This window comes from Sturnira hondurensis, unplaced genomic scaffold, assembly GCF_014824575.4.
Source record: "Sturnira hondurensis isolate 20B ecotype Veracruz unplaced genomic scaffold, ASM1482457v3 Scaffold0011875, whole genome shotgun sequence".
In the NCBI taxonomy this organism is placed as follows: Eukaryota; Metazoa; Chordata; class Mammalia; order Chiroptera; family Phyllostomidae; genus Sturnira; species Sturnira hondurensis.
Window position 1 is genome coordinate 416,320 of NW_028084506.1, and position 23,605 is coordinate 439,924.

The 23,605-nt window shown below is 35.6% G+C and overlaps 1 protein-coding gene across 5 annotated transcripts in view; it reads left to right on the plus strand.

The window, feature by feature from the left end:
- CLCN3 (Cl-/H+ antiporter 3) overlaps positions 1 to 23,605 on the plus strand; it is a 68,082-nt gene that overhangs the window by 28,823 nt on the left and 15,654 nt on the right. For all 5 annotated transcript variants that reach the window (XM_037060410.1, XM_037060414.1, XM_037060411.1 and 2 more), the window contains 7 exons: positions 9,032 to 9,189; positions 14,834 to 14,933; positions 16,524 to 16,711; positions 17,504 to 17,626; positions 18,738 to 18,944; positions 22,022 to 22,102; positions 23,019 to 23,564. In XM_037060410.1, the coding sequence (XP_036916305.1) occupies positions 9,032 to 9,189; positions 14,834 to 14,933; positions 16,524 to 16,711; positions 17,504 to 17,626; positions 18,738 to 18,944; positions 22,022 to 22,102; positions 23,019 to 23,564 (1,403 nt within the window). The remainder of the gene's footprint in view (positions 1 to 9,031; positions 9,190 to 14,833; positions 14,934 to 16,523; positions 16,712 to 17,503; positions 17,627 to 18,737; positions 18,945 to 22,021; positions 22,103 to 23,018; positions 23,565 to 23,605) is intronic.

The following is a 23,605-nucleotide window of genomic DNA, read 5'->3' on the forward strand; positions in this document are numbered from 1 at the left end:
AGTCCTCAGTAAATGTTAGTTGGTTTATTGTTATTATTTATTGTTATTATTGTTACTATTATTAGATAGTAACAGTATCTGGCCTCTAGGTGGGAAAGATTATTTAAATTCTTTCTAGTTTATTTAGTCTAGTTTATCTGTTTTTTTTTTCTTTTGTCAGTTGTGTGTGGTGTTTTATCTACAAAACCGTGGCCCAATCCAAAGTCACAAGGATTTACTCATATATTTTCTAAGAAGAGTTTTATAGTTTTAGCCCTTACATTTTGGTCTATGATACAGTTTTAGTTAATTCTCATGTGTGGTGTGAGGTAGGGGTCCAGCTTCATTCTTTTGCATGTGGATAGCCAGTTGTCCCAGCATCTTTTGTTTAAAAGACTGTTCTTTTCTCATTAGTGAAAATACTGCTTTAAATAATAAGGAATATTTAAAGTTTTCGTACAGATAATATAAAAACTTTTTGTTTACATTACAGTACTAGCATATAATGAATTTGTGGTTATATAGGTATGTGTGAATTGTATAAAGTACTGTGTCAGGGGAAAAATAAACAAGCCATAAAATCCTTATCAACAAAGTTATTTTTGCAAGAAAGCTGCATGCTAGTCACAGCTCACTAATTGAATAATTTTTCCTGCTTGCTTAGGCATTTTAGTGTTGGTGATACTTGAAGTATGAAAAAGTATTAGTGACATTTGATTTATATAATGTTCAGTTATGGAAAAGCTGGTCATTCCAAAAGACTACACCTTTTTGGAAATTTGTTTCTCTGTCCATGTTGGATAGAGAAATGGTTAATGTGTTTATGAATTACATTATCTATTAGAAATCTCCAGGATTTTTGCTCATTGTACAGTTGTAGTGAAACTCGTTAGTCAAATCTGTAAGATTTCCCCCTCCTCTTTGTAATATTGTCAGTGTTATAATAAAGATTAACACCTTACAAGTTATGTAATGCAGCCTGATGAAGTTATAAATGCCAGAATATTTGAGCAGAAGCGATCGCTTGTGTTTATTGCTTCTTGCTGTTTGTCAGATGTACATACACACACACATATGCACACACAATTTATTTCCAGTCCACATACCATATTCCTAAAGTGGATGAGAAAACCCAGGTACCTAAAAGGGTTAGTAAGTAACTTGTGCTGGATCACATAGTTAATAGGTGGCAGACTGGAATTTGACCTCAAACACATTAAGGTCATGGGATTTCTTTACTAGGACACTGAAAAGATCTTTTCCCCAGTCTTTTTCGTTGCTGTTTTTCAGCCAAGTGGTAGAGGATAGTCACTGGCATCTGGTCGTCAGACCTCTAGAAAATTTTTAGAACAGTTTTTCTTTTGTTAAATTTGGGAACTACTACTTTCATGACACTCTCCTGCAACCCGTGACCTGGGGAATCCAGGTAGCAGCAGCTAGCTATCCTATGTCTTTTGGAAGTTCAGTTGTTAAAATTAAGAGACTCCTTCTGTCTTTGTATCATTCTGCTCAAGGTTTTACATTTCTAGGAGATAGAGTTTGATTAGTTTAACTTGGATCAAGTGCCTTTTTCTTAGCTGGAGGAGGGATGGTACCTTGACTGGGTACCTTAGCTGGGGAAGGGATGGTACTTTGACATTGCATACAGTAGAGGAATACACGTTTTCTAAAAATAATTGGATTCTGTTGTAGGAAGAAGGGAAATGGTTACCAGTTGGCAGAAACAGGGGTCCATTACACAAATAATAACCTAATTGGAGGACGGTTACTGGTTAATGTGTTTATTTGAAGTTTGGAGATATAACTGGTTATTAATATTAAATATGTGAGTATAGGGTTTGGGACAAAAAGGTAAGAATAAGAGAAAAGTTAAAGTTTTAAAAATGTATTGAAAAAGAGCATGACTAAGTAAGTACACTACACATATGTTCATTCCACGTACTGTTTGTAATGCAGCCTAACTCAGAAGTTTGTTTAAAATACAGTATGTTACAACATTTAAATGTAATAATCTGAAGTACCTTGAAAGTGATATGCATATGTATTTAATGATTTGAGATGGCTTTAAAAAGTATGCCTAGTGATGAAAATACGCTCAGTAATGAAAAGCTTATAAATAAGTGTGGCCAGTGTAATAACCTCATCCATATTTTTGGTTTATAGAAAATGTTAAAGGTGAAACCAGTTGCCAATCTGTTATAACTCTTGTTTATCCAATTCCCTCTCTATGCTTCTCCAGCAAACCTTATGTAGCTTTGTAGAATTGGTTTTTCATCAGTTTGTTTTTCAATCCAGGACACTCATTCATGTACAAATTCTAATAAGCCTTTTTACATAAAACCTTTTAAAACTCAGAAGCCCATTACTTGCAACTCAGAGGTACTGACTTTTCAGATTTTGTTTTTTATATGGGTTTCAAAAGTCTAAATTTGAAACTCAGGAGCCACATTACTGAATCTTGTCCTCTAGGATCTGCTGTGTATTTCTGTTACTGTGGCAGTGGCTGTCTCCCTGACCTGTAGGGGGAGATGGGTGGAGAGGCCAAGGAAGTACTGGTGGGCCAGGAGCGTGGATTGTATAGTGCCCAAAAGTATTCCAGTGCGTCTCTGTTACTGACTTCACAGGTAAATAAGCGAAAGCTGCATGTGCTTTGAGAAATGGGAAGTCCTGGGCAGATCATATCATCTCGTGTTAATAAAATTCCACTATAAGAAGAGATTGTGTTGAGGACAAAGAAAGATGTAATCTAGGAAGTGTAGCCTCACCACTTTTACTTCATTCCATAAACCTCTAGGCCTTCTAGAGCTCCTTCCCAATGTCTGCTGTGGGAAAGCCGTATTATAATTTCCTAATTGACCAATTCTTGAAATAATATTTTGGGAAAGAGAGAGAGTTATATTTTATACACAAGAGAACTTTAATTTGTGGTTGTGGGGTAATGCACAGGTTACTTGCTTGAGTTGTGCATGAGATAAAGTTGAAGCTGAACTTGGTTAACTTGTACTGTTGCTTACAAACATTTTATTAACACATATAATTGATTTGTATTGATCTCATTTTAATACACGTAAGTTAGACTTTATACAAATCTAGGTTGCAATGAACTGTACACAAGGAAATGATAATACCTTTAAAATTACTCTTACTGTGGGATGTATAGGTAGGTACTCCTGTGCTTCCGTTAGAAATGAATGTTCCCTGCCTAGTTTAGAGTGGGGTAGAAAATCTCTCCTGTTCTCTTTTGTACTGCCCAGATTTCCATGTTTGGCAGAGCACACTGTAAAAGCAAGTATATGAAGTGCCACACATAAACTGAAGAAGGTCTGAATATGTTTTCTAATGGCTGGCTGATTCTTAAATTCTACTTAGCAATTCTGCAATAATAGACTTTAGATTTTAAAATGCTTACTGACATCACATTTGGTATGATACCTTTCAGTTGTCAGTAATAACCCAGTCAAATGAACAAGAAACAGGACAAAAGGAGAAAGGTTAAAGCCAGATTGAAATGTCTGCCTTCCTCCTCCTGGAGTTTCCATTTAGTTATATTTATCAGAGTCCAAGAAATATTCTAATCAGCTCTATCTCAGCAAAAAGTGTATATTTTCATAACAAAATCTATCTTGTTTACTGTCCAAGCCAATTTGATTAGCAACAGCCATAAGAAGCACCCAGACCTCTTTTAGAAATAACTTAGAAGGCAAATCGGTTTCTGCGGGCTCCCTCAAAACCAAGAAGATCAATCAGCATCTCCCTCTGTACCACACGGTTTCAAACATCATCGCTATGTCAGACAGAAGTAAATAGGCATGAGCAGACAGACTGACCTTTAAGCAGTCTGCTGGGGACACAAAGTGCTCTGGCTGATTTCCACCTCAACATGTGCAGTGGCAGCCTTAGAAATTCTGAAGGAATTTTCTAAAAGCCACAAAACATGATACATTGATCCACAGGATCCTCTGGTTTACAAAGTGTGAGTCTTTTATTTATGGTGTTTACATGTTTAGAATTACTGCACATGTGTGTTACTGAGCTGGAAGAGAGCTCATCTGCCAGCACACACAGGCTGGAAGAAATGTACAGGCAGGAGCTTTCAGGGGAGAAAAGAACTAGTTTATTAGGATTGGTGTCAGTCTGGAGAATGGATGAGCTCATGTTCCAGAATATCCAAGTCCCGGATGGTTTACGTATAAGAGGCTTTATGGAGCAAAAAGCATGCCATCACGAATAAGGGGTTTGGGTGATTAGTCTAGAGTGAAGTAAGGGAAGCAAATCGCGATTTCAGGTCTTGAGGTGAGCTTGGGGGTCCCTCGGTCTGGTTTCATGGGGACACAGCTGGGGGTTGTTTCACTTAGGAACTGAAACAGTCTAGGGGATGTTGTTATCTTCAGTTTAAGGAAAGCGATAACTTGTGACCATTAGTTAGGGCCTGGCCATTGTTTCCTGTTGCTGCCACAGGAAGTTAAAATGTACAGGAGCCCGCTGAGGCTTATGGGGCATGTTGTAAAGGAACTGAATTGAGTGCTGGGGCTACATGTTAAGTCAAAATCATACATTCAGCCCTGGCTGGTGTAGCTCAGTGGATTGAGCCCGGGCCTGCGAACCAGAGGATGGCGGTTCAATTCCCAGTCAGGGCACATGCCTGGGTTGCAGGCCAGTTCCCAGCAGGGGACACATGAGAGGCAACCATACACTGATATCTCTCTCCCTCTCTCCTTCCCTTCCCCTTTAAACATAAATAAATAAAAATCTTTTACAAAAATATTCAATCAGGACTTCGGTTGTACATAGTTTAGATGTCAGAGTAATTTCTACAGAGTAGTTATTTGAAAGTCACTGAGGGCAAGACACATGGCTCATATAAAAGTTTATGATGGTGCTATACCTTTTGCTACCTTATAAACATGAGATTGGTAATCTCTATTTTTCTACTTCCTAGTTCCAAAATCTGTTGGAGGAATACATGCTTCATTCCCTATTTATCTACATTGGTGCAAACATTGGGGCTGGTAACACTGTCTTGGATGCACATTAAGTGGTATAGAAATTTTGCTTTTTTATTTGTTGCATAGAAGAGTAACAATTAAGATCAGTAGTCCTTTTCTCTTAAACTCTAACCAGATAAGGGTACATAGTGAGGAAAGTTTGAAGTTTGCAAAATATATCATAGTGTACATTTTTTAAACATTTTTCATAGTATACTTAAAAAATATTTTCCTATAAGTTCAGACTGATAAATGTTGAAAAAGAATGTTCCCTTTACCAGATTCCTGAAATGTTAACATTTGTTATTTCTGTCTCTTGCTGTTATATATGCTATTACCTGTGTAATATATAATATATACTAGTACACATATGCATAGATACACATATGCACACATGATTTTTTTCTGAAACATGTAAGAATAAGATGCAGACATAATGCACTCTTACTCCTAAACACTTCAGTGTGTGTTTTCTTATGAAAAGATACTCCCTTATACACAGCCTCAGTAAAGTTTTCAAAATCAGAGAGTTGTCATTGATCAGTGCTATTATCCGAGGTACCGGCTATTTTCAAATTTGCCAGATGTCTCACTGTATTCTTTAATATAAGAGCAAAAAAACCAAAACATTTTTTTAAACATATTTTATTATTATTATTTTTTTAATATTTTATTGATTATACCATTACAGTTGTTCTATTCCCCCTTCATTCCCCTCCCCCCGCACACTCCCTCCCCCACCATTCTCCCCCCTTAGTTTATAACCACGTGTCTCAAGTTCTTTAGATTCTATATTTCCCCCACTATTCTTGCCCTCCCTCCTATCTATTTTCTACCTACTGTCTATGCTATTTTCTGTACCTTCTCCTCCCTTCTCCTCCTCCCACTCCCCTTTGCTAACCCTCCATGTGTTCTTCATTTCTATGGTTCCACTCCTGATCTAGCTGTCCTCTTGGTTTGCTTTTGTTTTAGGTGTGGTTGTTAATAACTGTGAGTTCGCTGTCCTTTCACTGTTCATATTTTTCATCTTCTTTTTCTTATATAAGTCCCTTTAGCATTTCATATAATAAGGGCTTGGTGATGATGAACTCCTTGAACTTGACCTTATCTGAGAAGCACTTTATCTGTCCTTCCATTCTAAATGAAAGTTTTGCTGGATAAAGCAATCTTGGCTGTAGGTCTTTGGATTTCATGACTTGGAATACTTCTTTCCAGCCCCTTCTTGCCTGTAAGGTCTCTTTTGAGAAATCCGCTGACAGTCTGATGGGTACTCCTTTGTAGGTGACTGTCCCCTTATCTCTTGCTGCTTCTAGGATTCTCTCCTTCATTTTGGTCTTGGCTAATGTAATTATGATGTGTCTTGGTGTGCCTTGATGTGCCTTTGTGCCTTGGGTCCAACTTCTTTGGCACTCTCTGAGCTTCCTGGATTTCCTGGAAGTCTATTTCCTTTGCCAGACTGGGGAAGTTCTCCTTTATTATTTGTCCAAATAAGTGTTCCACTCGTGGCTGTTTCTTTCCCCCTTCTGGTACCCCTATAATCTGGATGTTGGAACGTTTAAAGATGTCTTGGAGGTTTCTAAGCCTCTCCTCATTTTGTTGAATTCTCATTTCTTCATTCCTTTCCGGTTGGATGTTTCGTTCTTCCTTCTGGTCCATTCCATTGATTTGAGTCCCAGTTTCCTTTCCATCGCTATTGGATTCCTGGACATCTCCTTTCATTTCAATTAGTTTAGCCTTCATATGTTCCTCTAATTTGTGGCTATAATCAACCAGTTCTGTTAACATCCTGATAAACAGTGTCTTGAATTGTGCTTCTGAGAGGCTGGCAATTTCTTGGTCACTGAGAGTTATCGGCCCTGGGACTTTGAGTTCTTCTTGCGCCATCTTTTGGGCTGTTCGTGCCTGCCGTAGCAGGATCGGAGCCCTAAGGTGTTCACTAGCACAGGGCCACTCAGTTGCTGGGTTGTGACGCTGTATGTGGGGGCAGGGTCAAAGAGGGACTATGGCGTCCTGTCTGCCGCCGCGGCCCTCACCGGTGCTGCAGCTGCTGCCGTCACTGGGCCCACGCGTTTCGTTCCACTGCACTCGAGTGTGCCACCGCCTCAGCCCCCGTCCCCTGGGGCCTGCGTGGTCTGTCTCACTGTGCGCGAATGTGCGACCACGGTCAGTCTGCCCCACACCCTGTCTGGTTCCGAGCTGCCTGGGCGTCTAGGTCAGGGGACCTGTCCTGCCCGACCCTGCTCACTGCTGGCTCCGCCCCTCTTACCGTCCCCGTTGAACGGTTAGATGTAGTCGGACTTCCGTATAATTCAATTTTCTGTCCGTTGGCTGTGTCTTTATTTCTCCAAACCTTTGTTGTATTCAAACTTGGTTGTGGGAGAAGGCACAGTGTTTCCACCTATGCCTCCATCTTGGTGGAAGTCCCAAAACATTTTTATCCTGGTCCTGGATCTGATAATCCAGAAGTCTCCTTTCACCTAAAACAGTTCCTCGGTCAGACTTTTTTTTTCATGACTTTAACATTTTTGAAGAACACAAGACAGCTATTTTGTGGAATTTCCTCCAGTTTACGTTTATCTTGTTTTTCTTTGTAAGATTCGGTTAATGTATGTTTGGTCAGAGTACCACAGAAGTAATGTCATCATACCGGAAGTCCATAGAGGCTTTTGACACTTACCTCCAAAAACATTTTTTTAAATCACCACTTACATTACATGGAAAGTAGAGTCAGAGATTCATTCTCAAATTGGTCAAGATAGTATGCACGTTCTTATTATATTTATTCTCCAGTTGCTTTCTCTTGAGAAAATTTGTGGCCTTTTAGTTTTTACAAAGTGAAATTACTGAATAACATCAGGATAGGGGGAGGAACAGAGAGCTGGTGTACTTGACACTTTAAGTGTAAGGTTTGGAGTGTATGTTTTATGTGAATGAACATGGGCCATTGCAGGGATTGGGCCTTTAAACCCTCAGTCAAGAACGATAAATTATTTATTCCTGGAGTACTTCTGCCAAAACACTGAAATCAATATAGTATTCTCCTTTTAGAAGTTTTACAACTTTCCAAGGCAAATATTCAAATGTATTGAGCAGGGAGATAAGCGAGTACCCTGTTTTAATGGTAGAAGTAAATAGACATTTAAGTTTATTAGTACAATATTCAGTATTTATATTGTTTAAAATATTAACTCTTTCTATATTAATGCTAGTCTCCACTGCTTCTTTGAATTATCAAGAAACCTGCAGTACAGTTTATTTGGCTTCTATCTTAGCAGTAATAAAATTAGTTTTTAGAGTTGCTTTTATTGCAATTCACCCTTCCCCTTCACCCTGTGATTGATGTATGATAATCTCTTGCTCTAATCTAGGTAGCATTTATAGTGATTGGGGAAAGTTCAGATTCTAAACTGGCCAGATGACAGTTTTGTAGAATGACTTAATATTTATGATAGTTTATCTGTAAACATGAATGAGTCATTTTAAACCATCAGACTGCAAGTCTTAAAGTCATAGAATAAAATAAGCAGATTTCTTGTGTTTTATTTTTACAATATTTGTTTAAACATTATTGCCACTCTTTATATTCTATATTAATTAGTTACATTTCCATTAAAATTATACTCCTAGATTATTTTTGGCATAAAATCTATATTCTACATAATTTGAAGATGTAATTTGTAATCACTTATGCCAAAAGCACCTGTTTGAAAATATCTACCAGCTTTTCTAAGTTTTTAGGGCTTTAGAAAAATGTCAAACACTTTTTTCTTATAAGGTGTAGCATATTTCATGAAGGTATTTAACATTTAACAATGACCTGTCCAAAGTTACTTAGCTGCCTAGGACTAGAATCTATGAGGCAGGCCTATTTTTGATAGTCTCGTACGAGCTTGAAAGAACATGCCATCATCACTTTGCCTGATTTCCAGATTTTGGAAAATTTTCATTTTCTCTATTTTATTATAATTATTTCTAGTGCTACTATTACTAATGAATTTCTTAGAAGGTCCCATAGTTCACCATTGTTTCTCATAAAACATAATCATTGTTCCTCTTTTACTTTGTAGGAACTCATTACACAATGACGAATGGAGGTAGCATTAATAGTTCTACACACCTGCTGGATCTTTTGGACGAACCAATTCCCGGTGTTGGTACATATGATGATTTCCATACTATTGACTGGGTGCGAGAGAAATGTAAAGACAGAGAAAGGCATAGACGGGTAAGTATTTTCAGTGATTTTAAAAAATATATTTCACAATTAGATCATTTAGTAATGTATTTTTGCCAATGATCTCAGTCAGCCAATATATATATTACACTTTAAAGTACATTTAAACTATTTTTTTTTTAGTTTACTTATACCACACATCTTTCCAGAAAGGATTTGAGGTAGTTTAAACTAAAAACAAAAAAGTATGTAGTAAGACAAAATAGAAAGGGAAAATACCGCATATGATTTGGGGGGAAGATTAAGCCAAGTTCAAGATTTGGAAGTCTGGGTGATTTTTGGCTTGGTCAGCCTAGCAGCTACGGAAAAGGGGAAACTTACATAATCCTTGTTCAAAAAGAAGAAACTTACTAGGGAGATAGTTTTATGGGGTTTTGCTTTTTTGTTTCTTTTTTATGGTTTATATTTATTTATTTTCTTTCTTTCTCCTTTTTTTCAGTTTTTAAATTCTGAGACATTCCTCAAATTAATATTGAGTGTTGTAATGAATCACTATTCAAAAAAGTGGTACTTTTTACTAAAAAAGTACAACTCGTGGGTCTTGTGTTGATTGTGATTTATTGGTATTATCCAAAAATAAATTATTTTAAAAATAGAGGAAAAAATTTCTTTGACAGTAAAATTTCAAATTCCAAAAAGCCCTTTGTAACTTTGGGGTTTGCATTTACAGGTTTACTTGTAAATGAAAGTAACTGCTTATATATAGTAGTTGTAATTTTCAATATCAATGTATACATTGATTTTAAACCTGAAATTGGAATTACATTTTATTGTTTATGAGTAGTACAGCTTCTGAGGTTCACCAGTCAATATTTATTTTTTCTGGAAACAGAAAACAGGGTGTAACTGAAAATAAGGCACAATACATGAAATCAGTGTTCTAATCCAGTGATTCTCAAACTTTTTTGTCTCTGGTCCTTTCTAAAGTATAAACAATTATTGAGGATGCCTAAGGAACTTTAGTATATGTAGTTACATTAATTGATATTACTATATTAAATATGAAAATTAAGAAATTTTAAAATAATTCATTTAAAAGTAAAAATAACAAACCCATTTCATGTTTACATAAAAACACTTTTTTATGAAAAATAGCTATTTTATAAAATAAAAGAAATACTTAGCGAGTGACATCATTGTGTTACATTTTTATAAATCTTATTATTGCCTGGTTTAATAAAGACTGCTGAGTTTTTATATCTTCTTTTGCATTCAGTCTTTTTCAAAGTGTTTTAATTAAAGTGGATGAAGAAAATCCAACCTCACAGTTGTAAAAGCTAGGGATATTTTAATAACCATTTAGATCATTGTTAATATTCTTCTTTGATACTGCACCAGAATGACAAGTGGTATCTTCTTAAAGGTTAGTTGCTGTGTGTAATCTGAAACTGTATCAATGAATTTTCTGTCTTCTGTTACATTAAAATCCATTTGTTCACCTTGAACTTTAAATAGATGATTTTTAACATAATGTAGTGATTGATCATTTGAGATATGTTGATTCACTGATTTATGCACTTCTTTCAAGTGTTGACACTTTTTGTTACTTAGTGTAATAAAAACCCCACATTTGTTAATTTCTATATTCATCTCTTCAGGATAGTTTTTAAGTATTGGGAATCTGCCATCCTTGCTGTAATGGGTACAGGTTTTCCAAAATTCTTATTTTTACTTGAAAGCTCAAATCCTATCATTGGAAACAAATACATATTATTTTACTTGAAACGACAGGCTTATTTGGCTTAATGTTTGAGAAAATACCTGTGAAATTCATAAGTCTGAAAAACATAGTTTGGTGTCTTACAAGTAAAAAGGTTTTCCTTTGTGAATGCGAATGTGAATGTCCAGTTTATTTGCAACTCAAATCACACAGATGCGTTTTCTTGGGACAGAACACTTACGTCATCACATATGATATTAAAAAGACTCAATGATTGAAGAACAATAGTTTTACAGCTTCATCAGAGACATTCTTAAGTGAAAATGGCACTTATTTTTTTGCTGGGTTATGTGGCAGTGAAGAATATGATGACCACTAGCATTTAAATGCCACTGCCTTTGTTTGTGCTGAGGAGCCAGCAGTTTTGTTACTGCTTTTGCATTGTCTGTAAAACTGTCAACAGAATGCAAAAGGCTCATCATGCTTTAGTATTATTATGAAAATAATTTTGACCTTGAAAACCCCTAGGGAAGGTCTCAGGGTGTCTGTGGCCCACACTATGAGAACAATTATTTGATTTAATGAACCTGAATCAGACAAACTATAAATCCTGTGTCTTATGTCACTGTTAGGCAAATACATTTGTACTTAGAAGTAGCATGTTCAGGTTGGGGCTTAAATGTGTTTTAAAGTGCGGCACTGTGAAAGTATCCATAAGACACCATACCCATAAAATTTTAGAGAAAATTGAAACTAAAAGAAACCACAGCACACCCCATTTTCCAATTATAAAAGTAGTCCACAGTCCTTGAAAACATTTCAAATAATGTAACACTTTATGCAATATTAAGTGTCATAGCTACTCATACCAATCATCTCTTTTTAGATAAGTCAAATGTTTTTAATTAATTTTCATCTTTGCTCATATATTAACAATTTTTTAAAGCTGGGAAATTTTACACATAGATGTTTTTACTTGAAACATTAAATTTTAAAAAACTATGTTCTTGAAACATTAAATTTTAAAAAACCATGTCAGTGCATATACTTACCTAGTTCTTTTTTCCTCCTAAACCTTTTCTTATACCTGTAGTCCTCCTGCACCACATTATTTGAAGCAATTCAACATTATAATACCATCTCAGATTATACTACTGTTTCAGTATTTTGCAAAATGGTGGTAATCTGTCATTCCTCCTTTATTTATTACCCTGAATATTTCTATAAAGAGAATCTTCCTCATACCCATTGTTTGGATGTCCATAAGTTAAATGGTAGAGAAAAGGAAAAAGTTTAGAAATTATATGGTTCCCAAGCATCCCCAAAGTTGACAGATGAGGTTTTTGTTTGTTTGCTTGATTTTTGTTTCTGTATATTTATGCACTTGCAAATTTAAACATGTTTGGTGTGTTTTAGTCATCACAGTTATTATTCCGTTTTGACAAGTGGGAGCTGCTTTCTGTTGGAGCATGTATCCGTTGACACATCCTTAGGAGACTCTGATGTATTCTAGAAAAATAGGATGATCTTTAGCTCATCTTGCACATTCTCTGCCCCAAACCTGGAGTCAGCCATCACTCCAAGGAGCTCTGGTTCCTTTGGAGAAAAATGGTTTAGAGACAGTCTGGGCACTAGAGATACTTACTGCTTCTGAGTTGGTCATCAGTAGCCTCTTAAGTTTACAGCAGCCTTCTCATTTAAATCCAGTGCTGTAGGGCTTTTACTTAACCTTTAGTTCTTAAATCTGTATCACCTTTCATCCATGCAATAAATCTCGACATCACATACATAGTCATTTGATTTGCTTCACAGTACACATACAACAGTTTCAGAATAATATTGCCAAGACCATCACCAGCAGTATGCTTACTGAAGAGTTTTAGTGTTTTCTTTTTCCTTTTTTCTGATACTTTTAGTCTTTAGTGTTTGTCCCATTAGGCTTGTACATACTATGACTTTGTTTTAAAACCCCCGTCCCTTTCAATCTGTTGCCTTTTTTCCTCTTCTGAGTAATGGTTTACATGTAAATGTTTATGGTTTATCTTTTTATTTTTTAAAATACAAGCATGTATATTTATATACTTATCTTTCTTGTGTAAACTGTAGCATGCTATACACACTTGTATACGCTCTGCTTTTCCCTCTGTGACACTGCCTCTGTCGTATTTGCTTTTAATGGCTGCAGACATTTTCATTACATAGATGTACTGCAGTTTACTTAATAGCATATTGATGAACATTTAAACAATTTCCAAGTTTTTACTTTATATCATATTTTATTAAACATTCCAGTTATTTTTGAGAAAAGGCAAGATGGGTTTAAAGATTATTTTTGAAAAATTATCCACCTTCAGTTCTAAATAATGGTTAATATCTATGATTAGTAGTAGAATAGAAGTAAAACTGTGTTGTTTAACTTAGAACTTACTAGGTCTTTTGAGTGGGACCTTGGGACTTAAAATAGACCAGATATTTAAAGTAGACCAGATCATCGACTTCCAGCTGTAAGCCCTCCTATGGTATACTGGAGGCCTGAAGTCCTAGGCAGAGAACAATGCTCTCTCCGCCTTTTTTCCTAACTAACGTTATGTGTGTGCTCGTAGTACCTAATAGTAATGTAGTTTCTAGAATGTGGCTTTTTTTTCTTATTATTGAACTAGTTGAGGTGACACTGGTTAACAAAACTGTGCAGGTTTCAGGTGCACGATTCCACAACACATCATCTGTACACTGTGTTGGGTGTTCACCACCCAAAGTCAAGTCTCCTTCCATCACCATTTATCCCCCCTTTACCCTCTTCTACCTCCTCCAACCCCTCCTCCCCCCAGCAGTTACCCCATTGTTGTCCCTGTGCATGAGCTTTTCTTTTTTTTTTTTTACTCAGTCCCTTTACCTGACCCCAACCTCCAACCTCTACCCCACACAGCTGCCTGCCTGCTCTCCATCTGTGGGTCTGTCTCAATTTTGTTTGTTCATTTTTTTCATTAGAGTCTACATTTGAGTGGAATGATGACTTTCAGAACCAGCAATCCTAGTAAAACAGAAAAGGTTAGGGTTTTAGGGTTACAAGTGCATTCTTACTAGGAGAGGGAAGATGTGGCTGCTTGTGTCTTAATAGAGTGAGACCTGGAAATTAAACCTGTTGATACCCTGCTAATCTCACCTCCTCCACTAGTTTCAGTAGAGAACATTTCTGCCTTCCACAGTGATGAAGGAGAGCCTTGAACCCCACCCGTGGGATTGGAGCTTTTCATTCCTGTATATTTATAGACCTACAAATGTATTTGTACATTTATATATTTATTTGTAGAGACAAGAGAAGGGAGGGAAAAAGAGAGGGAGAGAAACATCAATTAGTGGTTGCCTCTCATGCGTATCTTGTTGGGAACCTGGCCTGCAGCCCAGGCATGTGGGAATTGAACCAGCGACCCTTTGGTTCACAGGCTGGCACTCAATCCACTGAGCCACACCAGCTAGGGCTGTAAATTTATTTTATAGCCACTTTATTCATATGACTATTCTATACTACATTTATGGGCATGGTACTATTATAAACTGACCTTACCTTTTAGAGAATGTAATAATCCACTTAACTCCTAAACTCCTAGGAGCAGAGAATGACTAGGGGATGATAGACATTTTAAGCTATAGTACCTTATTTCAGTTAATATAAAAGACATGTACAAGCTAAACTTGATATAATTTAGACCAGTCTGGGCCAGACTTTATATGGTTTGTGGAACTCTTGCTGTCAAGTTCCGAGGTATTGTTAAAATACGTGTCTCTGGGTAAATGTTTGTCATCTGGTTTACAGGTACAGCAGCTGGTATTGGTCCTGCCTCAAACCCACCTTTCCTATTACTTAGAGTAGTAAGGACTGTGCTATGTTTAATAACTGAGAAAAATTGTTGCAGTCTATAATTGTAGCTTCTGTTTTTAGTTTGAAAAATGAAGCATAAACATTTCTAATTTCAGATCAACAGCAAAAAGAAAGAATCAGCATGGGAAATGACAAAAAGTTTATATGACGCATGGTCAGGGTGGCTGGTCGTAACGCTAACAGGATTGGCATCAGGTAAAGAAGTTTTTAATGCAATCCTCTTATGAGTAACAGAATCATAAATAGTTCTCTCTCCTCTCCACAATGTTTTTCAGGGAGTGTTGGATTTTTAAAAGCATTTTTTGGTTTGTTTCTTTCCTTCAAAAACTTAAATATAAGACTAGAAGGTAGGAAGCTTCTGAGTCAAATCTTGGTTCTGTCAAAGTTTTTATTTTTTTTTCATTTTTTCGGGCTCAATTTCTGTTATCTATGAAGTATGTGGTTTGAACTAGGTGATGGGTAAAGTATCGTTTAATGGTAACTTCATAATAAAGAGGTGATATTTAGTGTCATGGACTGCTCTAAAAGCTCTATGTGTGTAAACCTCATGGGAATCTGACGGTATACATCAGTAATTTCCAACCTTTTTCCTGTCATGGCACACATAAACTAGTTACTAAAATTTTGCAACACGCCTAAATACATGTTTTTCGCTCATCTAACAAAATAATAGATATATTTTTGATTCATTCACACTGGACTCCTGTTGTTGTGTTGGCTGTTGTCATATTTTTATATTTTTATTTGACCATATAAGGAAAAAGAGGTCAGTGACTCTAACTAGTCAAATATTGCATATTTTAAAAATTCTCATGGCATACCAATTAAGATCATTGGTATATGTGTTGTTGTTATCACCATTTTGCAGATGAGGGGCCTGAAGCACAGAGAGCTTAATTAACTTGACTAAGGACATAGATTTGTAGCTAGTAAGTGGCCAAGCAAAGATTTTAAATCCACGCAGTTTAGTTCAAGAGCCTATGCTTTTCACCACCGTACTAGAGTAACCCAAAGTCACAACATGTGAGAGTTTAAGAATAGCATTGAAGATCTGAAAGCAAACATGAAGGACTGTTTTAATGACTTTCAGCTTCCCATGGAAGATTCTGTCCAGAAGAACATGAGAAAAATTTAAAATTTGTGTGGAGGGTAGAGGGAACTACTGATATCACTAAGTGACATGCACGAGAATTTTTGTGGCCACTGTGTGTGACTCATTGATCTTTTTGTCTGGTGAGAAAGACCTAGGTTTTGACCATAAATTTATGTATTTTTTGTACTTTGTCAGTAAGCGATCATTATATAGTCAACCTTTTGTTATTTAAGAAAAAATGAAAATACCAAAAAATTCATTAATGCTAGGAGTTTCATGAATTATTTCTAATTAGTTTTGATGAGATTGAGATCATTTGTAAGTCTATTAATTAAGTTTTGGATTGAAACATACTAGTAAAAACTGGGATTTTAGTAACCAGATTTGTGAACCTCTTGCCAGGGAGCTGTGTTTTGAAGATGTTTTAGTATCTTTTATACATCTCTGTTTAAAATTACAATTAATTTGAACAGTGTAGCTAGTTTTAATTTCGTTTTAAAGAATAGGTATTTATCGTTTTTAAAAAGATAATAAAAATTGGTAACTAAGATTTGAAGATCTTAAATTCACATGATATTTTCTATGTGACTATTTGTAGGGAGTCCCCTGTTTTCCTTAGCCCTTTTGACTTGATAGTTCTTAACTCCCCCAAAATGACTTAGTTTTTTACCATCTCCAACACACTTTTGTAGGGGCATTGGCTGGATTAATAGACATTGCTGCCGATTGGATGACTGACCTAAAGGAGGGCATTTGCCTTAATGCATTGTGGTACAACCATGAGCAGTGCTGTTGGGGGTCTAGTGAGACAACATTTGAGGAGAGGGATAAATGTCCACAGTGGAAAACATGGGCAGAATTAATCATTGGTCAGGCAGAGGTAAGTGGTGCTTTTTCTCAAGGTGAGGTAATAATTGATTGCAACCTGTATTCAAGGAAAAAAGAAAAGAAATATAGTAGGATAGAATGGAAAATATGAGAATACTTTGCAGCAAGTAAAATATAAGTATTGTTTAAAAAAACTTTTATTAATTGTGCAGTCACACATGAGTCTCCCAGACTATGATGTGAAATGTATTTCCTGTTGTAGAAAAGAAATGCAGCAAGATTTATGTAACCACAAAAAGTTGTTATTGAGTCAGATTGTAAATACTGCTTAACATATTACATCAGATTATTTGGGACATATGAATTATCAAACAATTTAGTTAAATAAGCCTTCTAAACTGGAGCTACCTTGGAAAAATCCATAGATTGCATTGCAGTGTTGAAATTGTTATTTTACTATATTTGATTCTCTGTAATGAACATTCTAGGAGTTAGAATGTTATATAATGTTACGTGATCATATATGGATATGTTTTTAAATATAAAACATTTTTTGTTTTAGCTGAATTTTAGAGATTGAAGTATAGCTGAGATTTTGAACAAGATTTTAGGAATCAGGAAAAAGTTGGGAAAAACATTAAATATTATAGATTAAGGCTCCTCGGGATGTATACAAATATGTTTTTGGATTCTACTTAAATGTTTTGTTTATATAAACCTTTTATTATTGTGAAAATAAACCAGGAACCTTTACAAGTTTTACTCAAGTTTCTAATAAGGCAAGAGCTTGCATTTGACGTACACTATAAACAAAATTCATACTATTGAACTATTTGCTTTTTAGGGTCCTGGTTCTTACATCATGAACTACATAATGTACATCTTCTGGGCCTTGAGTTTTGCCTTTCTGGCGGTTTCCCTGGTAAAGGTATTTGCTCCATATGCTTGTGGCTCTGGAATCCCAGAGGTAAGCCGTGCAGTATTTAGTATCATTAAACATCTAGTAATTGTAAAGATTACTTTTTCCTTTAGAGGAAAAAACAGTTGTTTTTCTGGGGAAATGGTTTGTTTGTAATATGAAAAAGAAAAGTTAAAAAAGCATAACCTAATTGTAAACATCATTGAAAGAAATTCCTCCCTATAGTTATTTCATCATTTACTGTGGAGGTTGAAATTTTTTTTTCTCACCACTAATTTATTACTTGGCTGAACAAATATCAGAAGACTTACTTAAACCCTAAGAGCCCTAAAAAATATCTTCTGACCTAAAGTTATTTGATGGGTCAGTTGATGTTTTGCTTATGAACTTGTTTAAATACATTCCTTCTCTGTATATAACTATATTTTAGTTACATGGTTACTTTTCAAATTTAGAAGATAATATTTATAATCATTTTATACTTTAAAATGAACATTTGATCATGGGGAGTCAATGGCATAAACATTGGGTTTTATTGTTTATCAACAGTAAAGGAGACTAAGAATTGAACATGATGTTAACTCATTCCCCTTTTTTGTGTTTTAAATAATTTATCACTTTTCCCCCCATGCATTTTTTTATAAAAACTAAATAGTAGGATCTTTTAAAGTCTATTAAAGAATGTCTTGAATAAGTAGCAGTGTCATGTAGTATTTAGCAAGTATTCTTGACGTGTAGGTAAAAGTTACACAGAATGACAGAACTGTGAGAAGGCATATATCTATTTCTGACACAGAAAGTCTGAAATGTAACTGTGTTATATTCCTATAACAAATACTCAATTTCACCTTATTCTGGTTATGTAATTACAGTCCTTGGAAGGTCTGTATTCCTTTTAATGTGGCCTGATATTTTAGTTATGAGATAGGGTCATCTTCTATCCTTGCTTGGGAAGAGTATTAGAATATGATATAAAGTTATTATATATAGAGTATTAGTTAAAACCTTTGAAAAAATAATTGTGAATTATTCATAGTCCACCAAAATTTGCAAAGTGGTTTTCTGAGTAAAACAAGAGAAAAAACAAGTTATTACTTTAGTTAAGTTTTTGTGGGTTTTTTTTTTAGGAAATTAAGATTCCTTGATTTTTCTTTTCTAGATTAAAACTATTTTGAGTGGATTCATCATCAGAGGTTACTTGGGAAAATGGACTTTAATGATTAAAACCATTACATTAGTACTGGCTGTGGCATCAGGTTTGAGTTTAGGAAAAGAAGGTCCCCTGGTACATGTTGCCTGTTGCTGTGGAAATATCTTTTCCTACCTCTTTCCAAAGTATAGCACAAATGAAGCTAAAAAAAGGGAGGTAAGTCTCTTTTGTACTTGATTTGACATATAAATATCTGTCATATAGACTTATTTCAGTGAAGACTTTTGTAGTGTAAAGATCACACTTAACTTTTGGAGTAAATTTTGTATTCAGATGAAAAACTTAATGTGAAGATTGTTTATGCTTTTCCTCTTTGTGACTAATCATTAATGTCTTTCTAGAATCCATCCCCAGTGCTGCTCAGTTAATTGTATATTTTAGAGAAATTCTAGATGGACTACATGGTGTCCCAATTCCAGCTGAATTTCACAAAGGTCTTTCCATTTGTTTTTGCTTTGTATTATACCTCCCTTCCTCTGAAGTATTTCTCAAATACAGTATTATTTACACGCTTTTTTCTCACCATCAGTCTTTTCTCCAGGGTTGGGAAATCTTAACAGCTCTGGAGGAAGTGTCTAATGCCAATGGGAGTCGTGTGCCATCTGCAGAGAGCTATTTGGCACCACGGGGAAGTTCTGAGGGCCCCTAAGGCCTCCTGAGGTTTAAATCAGAGATTTACATTGAAGGAGATAGAGGAATTCCTCTTCATTCAGCTGTTCAGGGCAGTTTCTTTTACCATTTTTTTAGGCCAGCCTGAGATCATCTAGGAAATCTTTAAACTTTATATATTGTAGAGTTTCCATGATGTTTCTAGGTGGCTCTGGATATTTTCCAGAAGGAAAGTGGGTTCCTGAAATCGCCTGTGTTTGCTCTAGACTTTGGAGGTCCAGCCCCATTCTGTTTTCCCAGTCTAATCTGCAGCCCTAGATGGTACAGAGCTCTTGGGTTTTTATGGTACAATATTTTTACATATCATCAAATATTGAGGACCCAGGGGTCTCTGGCCCTAGCACAGGAGAATGTTTCATCCTGTTGTTTTTTTATGCTGCAGTGAAAAAAGTGGAGTATTTTTTGTGAAATTAGTTAAATCCCTCAATTGAAATAATTCTAGTTCATTTTAATGTTAGCACTAAAACTTTGTCCTTGCATCATTAGCAGTAGTCTAAAGGTGGGACATTTCAGAGCATCATTGTTTCATCTCTGGTAATTGTGATTTCAGTACTGTCCTGTACAGATACTTACCATTATTGATTAATTACTGTGTATGTGATTCTGTGACACATTCTTTACTTGCATTTTAAAACTTAATTCCACAGTAATCTTATTAACTTGGCACTATTGTTCTCACTTATAGGTAGGGAACCAAACTAGATCTTGGTTAACTCGTCCAAGACTACATAGCTGGAGTGTCAGAGGGTGGATTGAAAGTTCTTTTCAGTCACTTTAAAGTCTATACTCTGAACTACTCAACTCCTCCTCCTGGGACTGTGTGGGCACGTGTTTGTTTGTCCCCAACAAGCCCTGAGCTGGGCTGTAGTGCCTCAGTCAGTGGCTAGACGCGACTGTCATGGTTTCTCCTCAGTTCAGTTCCTTTACTTGCTATTATAGCTTAACATTTTGTAGGTAAGATTTTTATTTTTATTTATTTGTTGTAAGTGCAAAATGTGATTTATTATAAAATATTACAGAAATTAAATTCACCTAAATTTTAATGTACTACTCACTGTGATGATTATTAATGTTTATGACATTAATTTTATTCCGCCACCTTAGGACATAAATGTCTAGCATTTACTGGTTTGTGAATGTGTTAAAACCTTATAGTTTGTCTTTTTTCTATGTCCACTCGCCTGACAATTTTTAAAAACTATTTTATTTATTTATCTTTAGAAGGGAAGGGAGGGAGAAAGGGAGAGAAATATCAATGTTTGGTGCTTCTCATGCGTCCCCTGCTGGGAACTGGCCCCTGCTGGGAACCGGCCTGCAACCCAGGCATGTGCCCTGACTGGGGACCAAACCACGATCCTCTGCTTTGCAGGCCCGCGCTCAATCCACTGAGCTACACCAGCCAGGATCATAAACTTTATGCTGATTCTTTTTTAGATTCATCTATCCCGCCCTCCCTCGCCTGACATTTTTTAATTAAATGATTCATAGATTACTTATTAAAGAGATTAAAATGTGAGTTATAGGTTTATGGATGTTAGCATGATCATAAAATTCTATTTTATTAAATGTAGAATTAGAGAATTCAGTTAATTGGGTTGTCTGCAGTTGCATTGGTGGGGGGGGTTAAGTTTTCTCTCACTACTTCCTCAAAATAAGCAGAGTCTACATTCTTAAAGCTAGGTACAAATTAATTAAAACAAATATTTGTTTATTTTTAATTTACCAAACAGCAACCTGCCTATGTAGTTTGTGCTCTTAATAATTTACAGTCCAATTTTGGTGATTTCTAATTTTTTTCATAAATGTAAAAATTGGCCATTTGAGGAAATGCTTTGGTAGCCTCAAATATTTACAGAAGTAGTGAAAAGAATAAAGATTCTTAGAAAAGTAATTACAAATAAATGCACAGTGAATGCACAGTGGTGGGGTCGGGCAGTGCCACGTGGCGGACCAGGACGTTGGAGAGAAGAGCCGAGAGAGTTTGTTCGACTGTATTGGTTCTGGTTGGTGGGACTGTGTCGGGAGGTAGCCATGTTTGTGCCTTCAGGGTGAGGCTCTCCTTGCTGGCAGTGTTTTCAGAGAACGTAGGGCACTGAAAATACAGGGAAACTCAACATGCTTTTAGTTCCCTGTGTATTTTACTGGGATTCAGAATGGAGTAATTATTGACAATGAGGTAGCTCTAAAATCGGAGGAAATTATATCCTATTTAAAAATAAAGAAGCAACTCTTCCCCTCAAACCAGTTGCCACTCTCTCCATTGGTCTTCACAAACATCTTGTAAGTTGATTGTCTTTATTTCCTCTTCTTTATGTCCCAGTTACAGTAGTATATCTCACACAAGTGTTTTTTGACTGAATATTGAATACATGAATAACCTTTCAATTAAAGCAGAAAAGAAAAAAATCTTTTTAGAAAAATATATCTGCCTTTGCTTGGGGAGGGGAGAGATGTGAGTTGAATTCCAAATAGTCGTTTCAGAAATTCAAGTAACATGAAGAATTTTTGTTTGGCATATATTTGAATTGTAAAAACATGAAATAAGCCACGTTATTTTTTCTAAGGTGCTGTCAGCTGCCTCAGCTGCAGGTGTTTCTGTAGCTTTTGGTGCACCGATTGGAGGGGTTCTTTTTAGCCTGGAAGAGGTATGTTAAAAAGAAATAGCAACAGCTAAAATTATGTATAAATACCATTACACATATATTTTGGCACGCTTTTCAGTTTTATATCTAATGTAATAGATACAGACTTTATTTTTAATTTTACAGATTTATTTTCATAGAATTATTTTCCACTAGTACATAACAGGTAGCGTGCTGTAGCATACTGTGTATGTTTCTTACCTTGAAAAAGTCTTTTAAAATATTATTTATGTATAAAACATTAATTAGGGTTTAAATATTAACTTTGTTGACATTAAGCAGATATGAATTTGACTTAATAGGAAATATTTAAAACACTCTATTGGCTAAAGTGCAGCCTTTTTATTTTAAAGTTTTTAATCAATTGCTAAATCAACTTTGTAAGGTTTTCTTGTGTGATTATTTCTGTTGCAGTTATTGATGTTTAAGAAAGCTTTAGTCCCTTTAGTGGAATGTTTTGTTTTTGTTTTCTCTTTGGTGCTTAAGACTTTTTACACATTTACACAAAAATATGACTAGGAATGTTTTGAAATTAACTTTTCTAGTTGTTTGTGTTCTGTTCTTTTCATTTTACTATAGAAGAGGTAAATTAAATACTTTCTTATGAGGTAACATGAGTTAGTGGCAGCACATTTTACTCTTGGCTTCTATGATTGGAAGTGAAATTCCTTTTGAAAATAAATCACTGCTAGGTATTATAATAAATAATTATTAGATATTTATAACTAGTTGATATTGTGAATGTATAATGAGGTGATAGTCAAAGTTAATTAAAAATCAATGTTTTTCTCACTACAGTAAAATTTATTCTATGTAAATTCTAGCTGTTGTAAAATTTAAAGCTATGATATTTACCACTTAAGTTATAACGTATCAGAAACATTAAAAAAATTATATCATTTTTCTTCCTTCTTTTTAGGTTAGCTATTATTTTCCTCTTAAAACTTTATGGAGATCATTTTTTGCTGCTTTAGTTGCTGCCTTTGTTCTGCGATCCATTAATCCATTTGGAAATAGCCGCCTGGTTCTTTTTTATGTGGAATACCATACACCATGGTACCTTTTTGAACTGTTTCCTTTTATTCTCCTTGGGGTATTTGGAGGGCTTTGGGGAGCCTTTTTCATTAGGGCAAATATTGCCTGGTGTCGTCGACGCAAATCCACCAAATTTGGAAAGTATCCTGTTCTTGAAGTCATTATTGTTGCAGCCATTACTGCTGTGATAGCCTTTCCTAATCCATATACAAGGCTCAACACCAGTGAACTGATCAGAGAGCTTTTTACAGACTGTGGACCCCTGGAATCCTCTTCTCTTTGTGACTACAAAAATGACATGAATACCAGTAAAATTGTTGACGATATTCCTGATCGTCCAGCAGGCCTTGGAGTATATTCAGCTATATGGCAGTTATGCTTGGCCCTCATATTTAAAATCATAATGACAGTATTTACTTTCGGTATCAAGGTAAGTGCCAGTGTGGGGTGATGTTTAGGTAATCTGGGCAT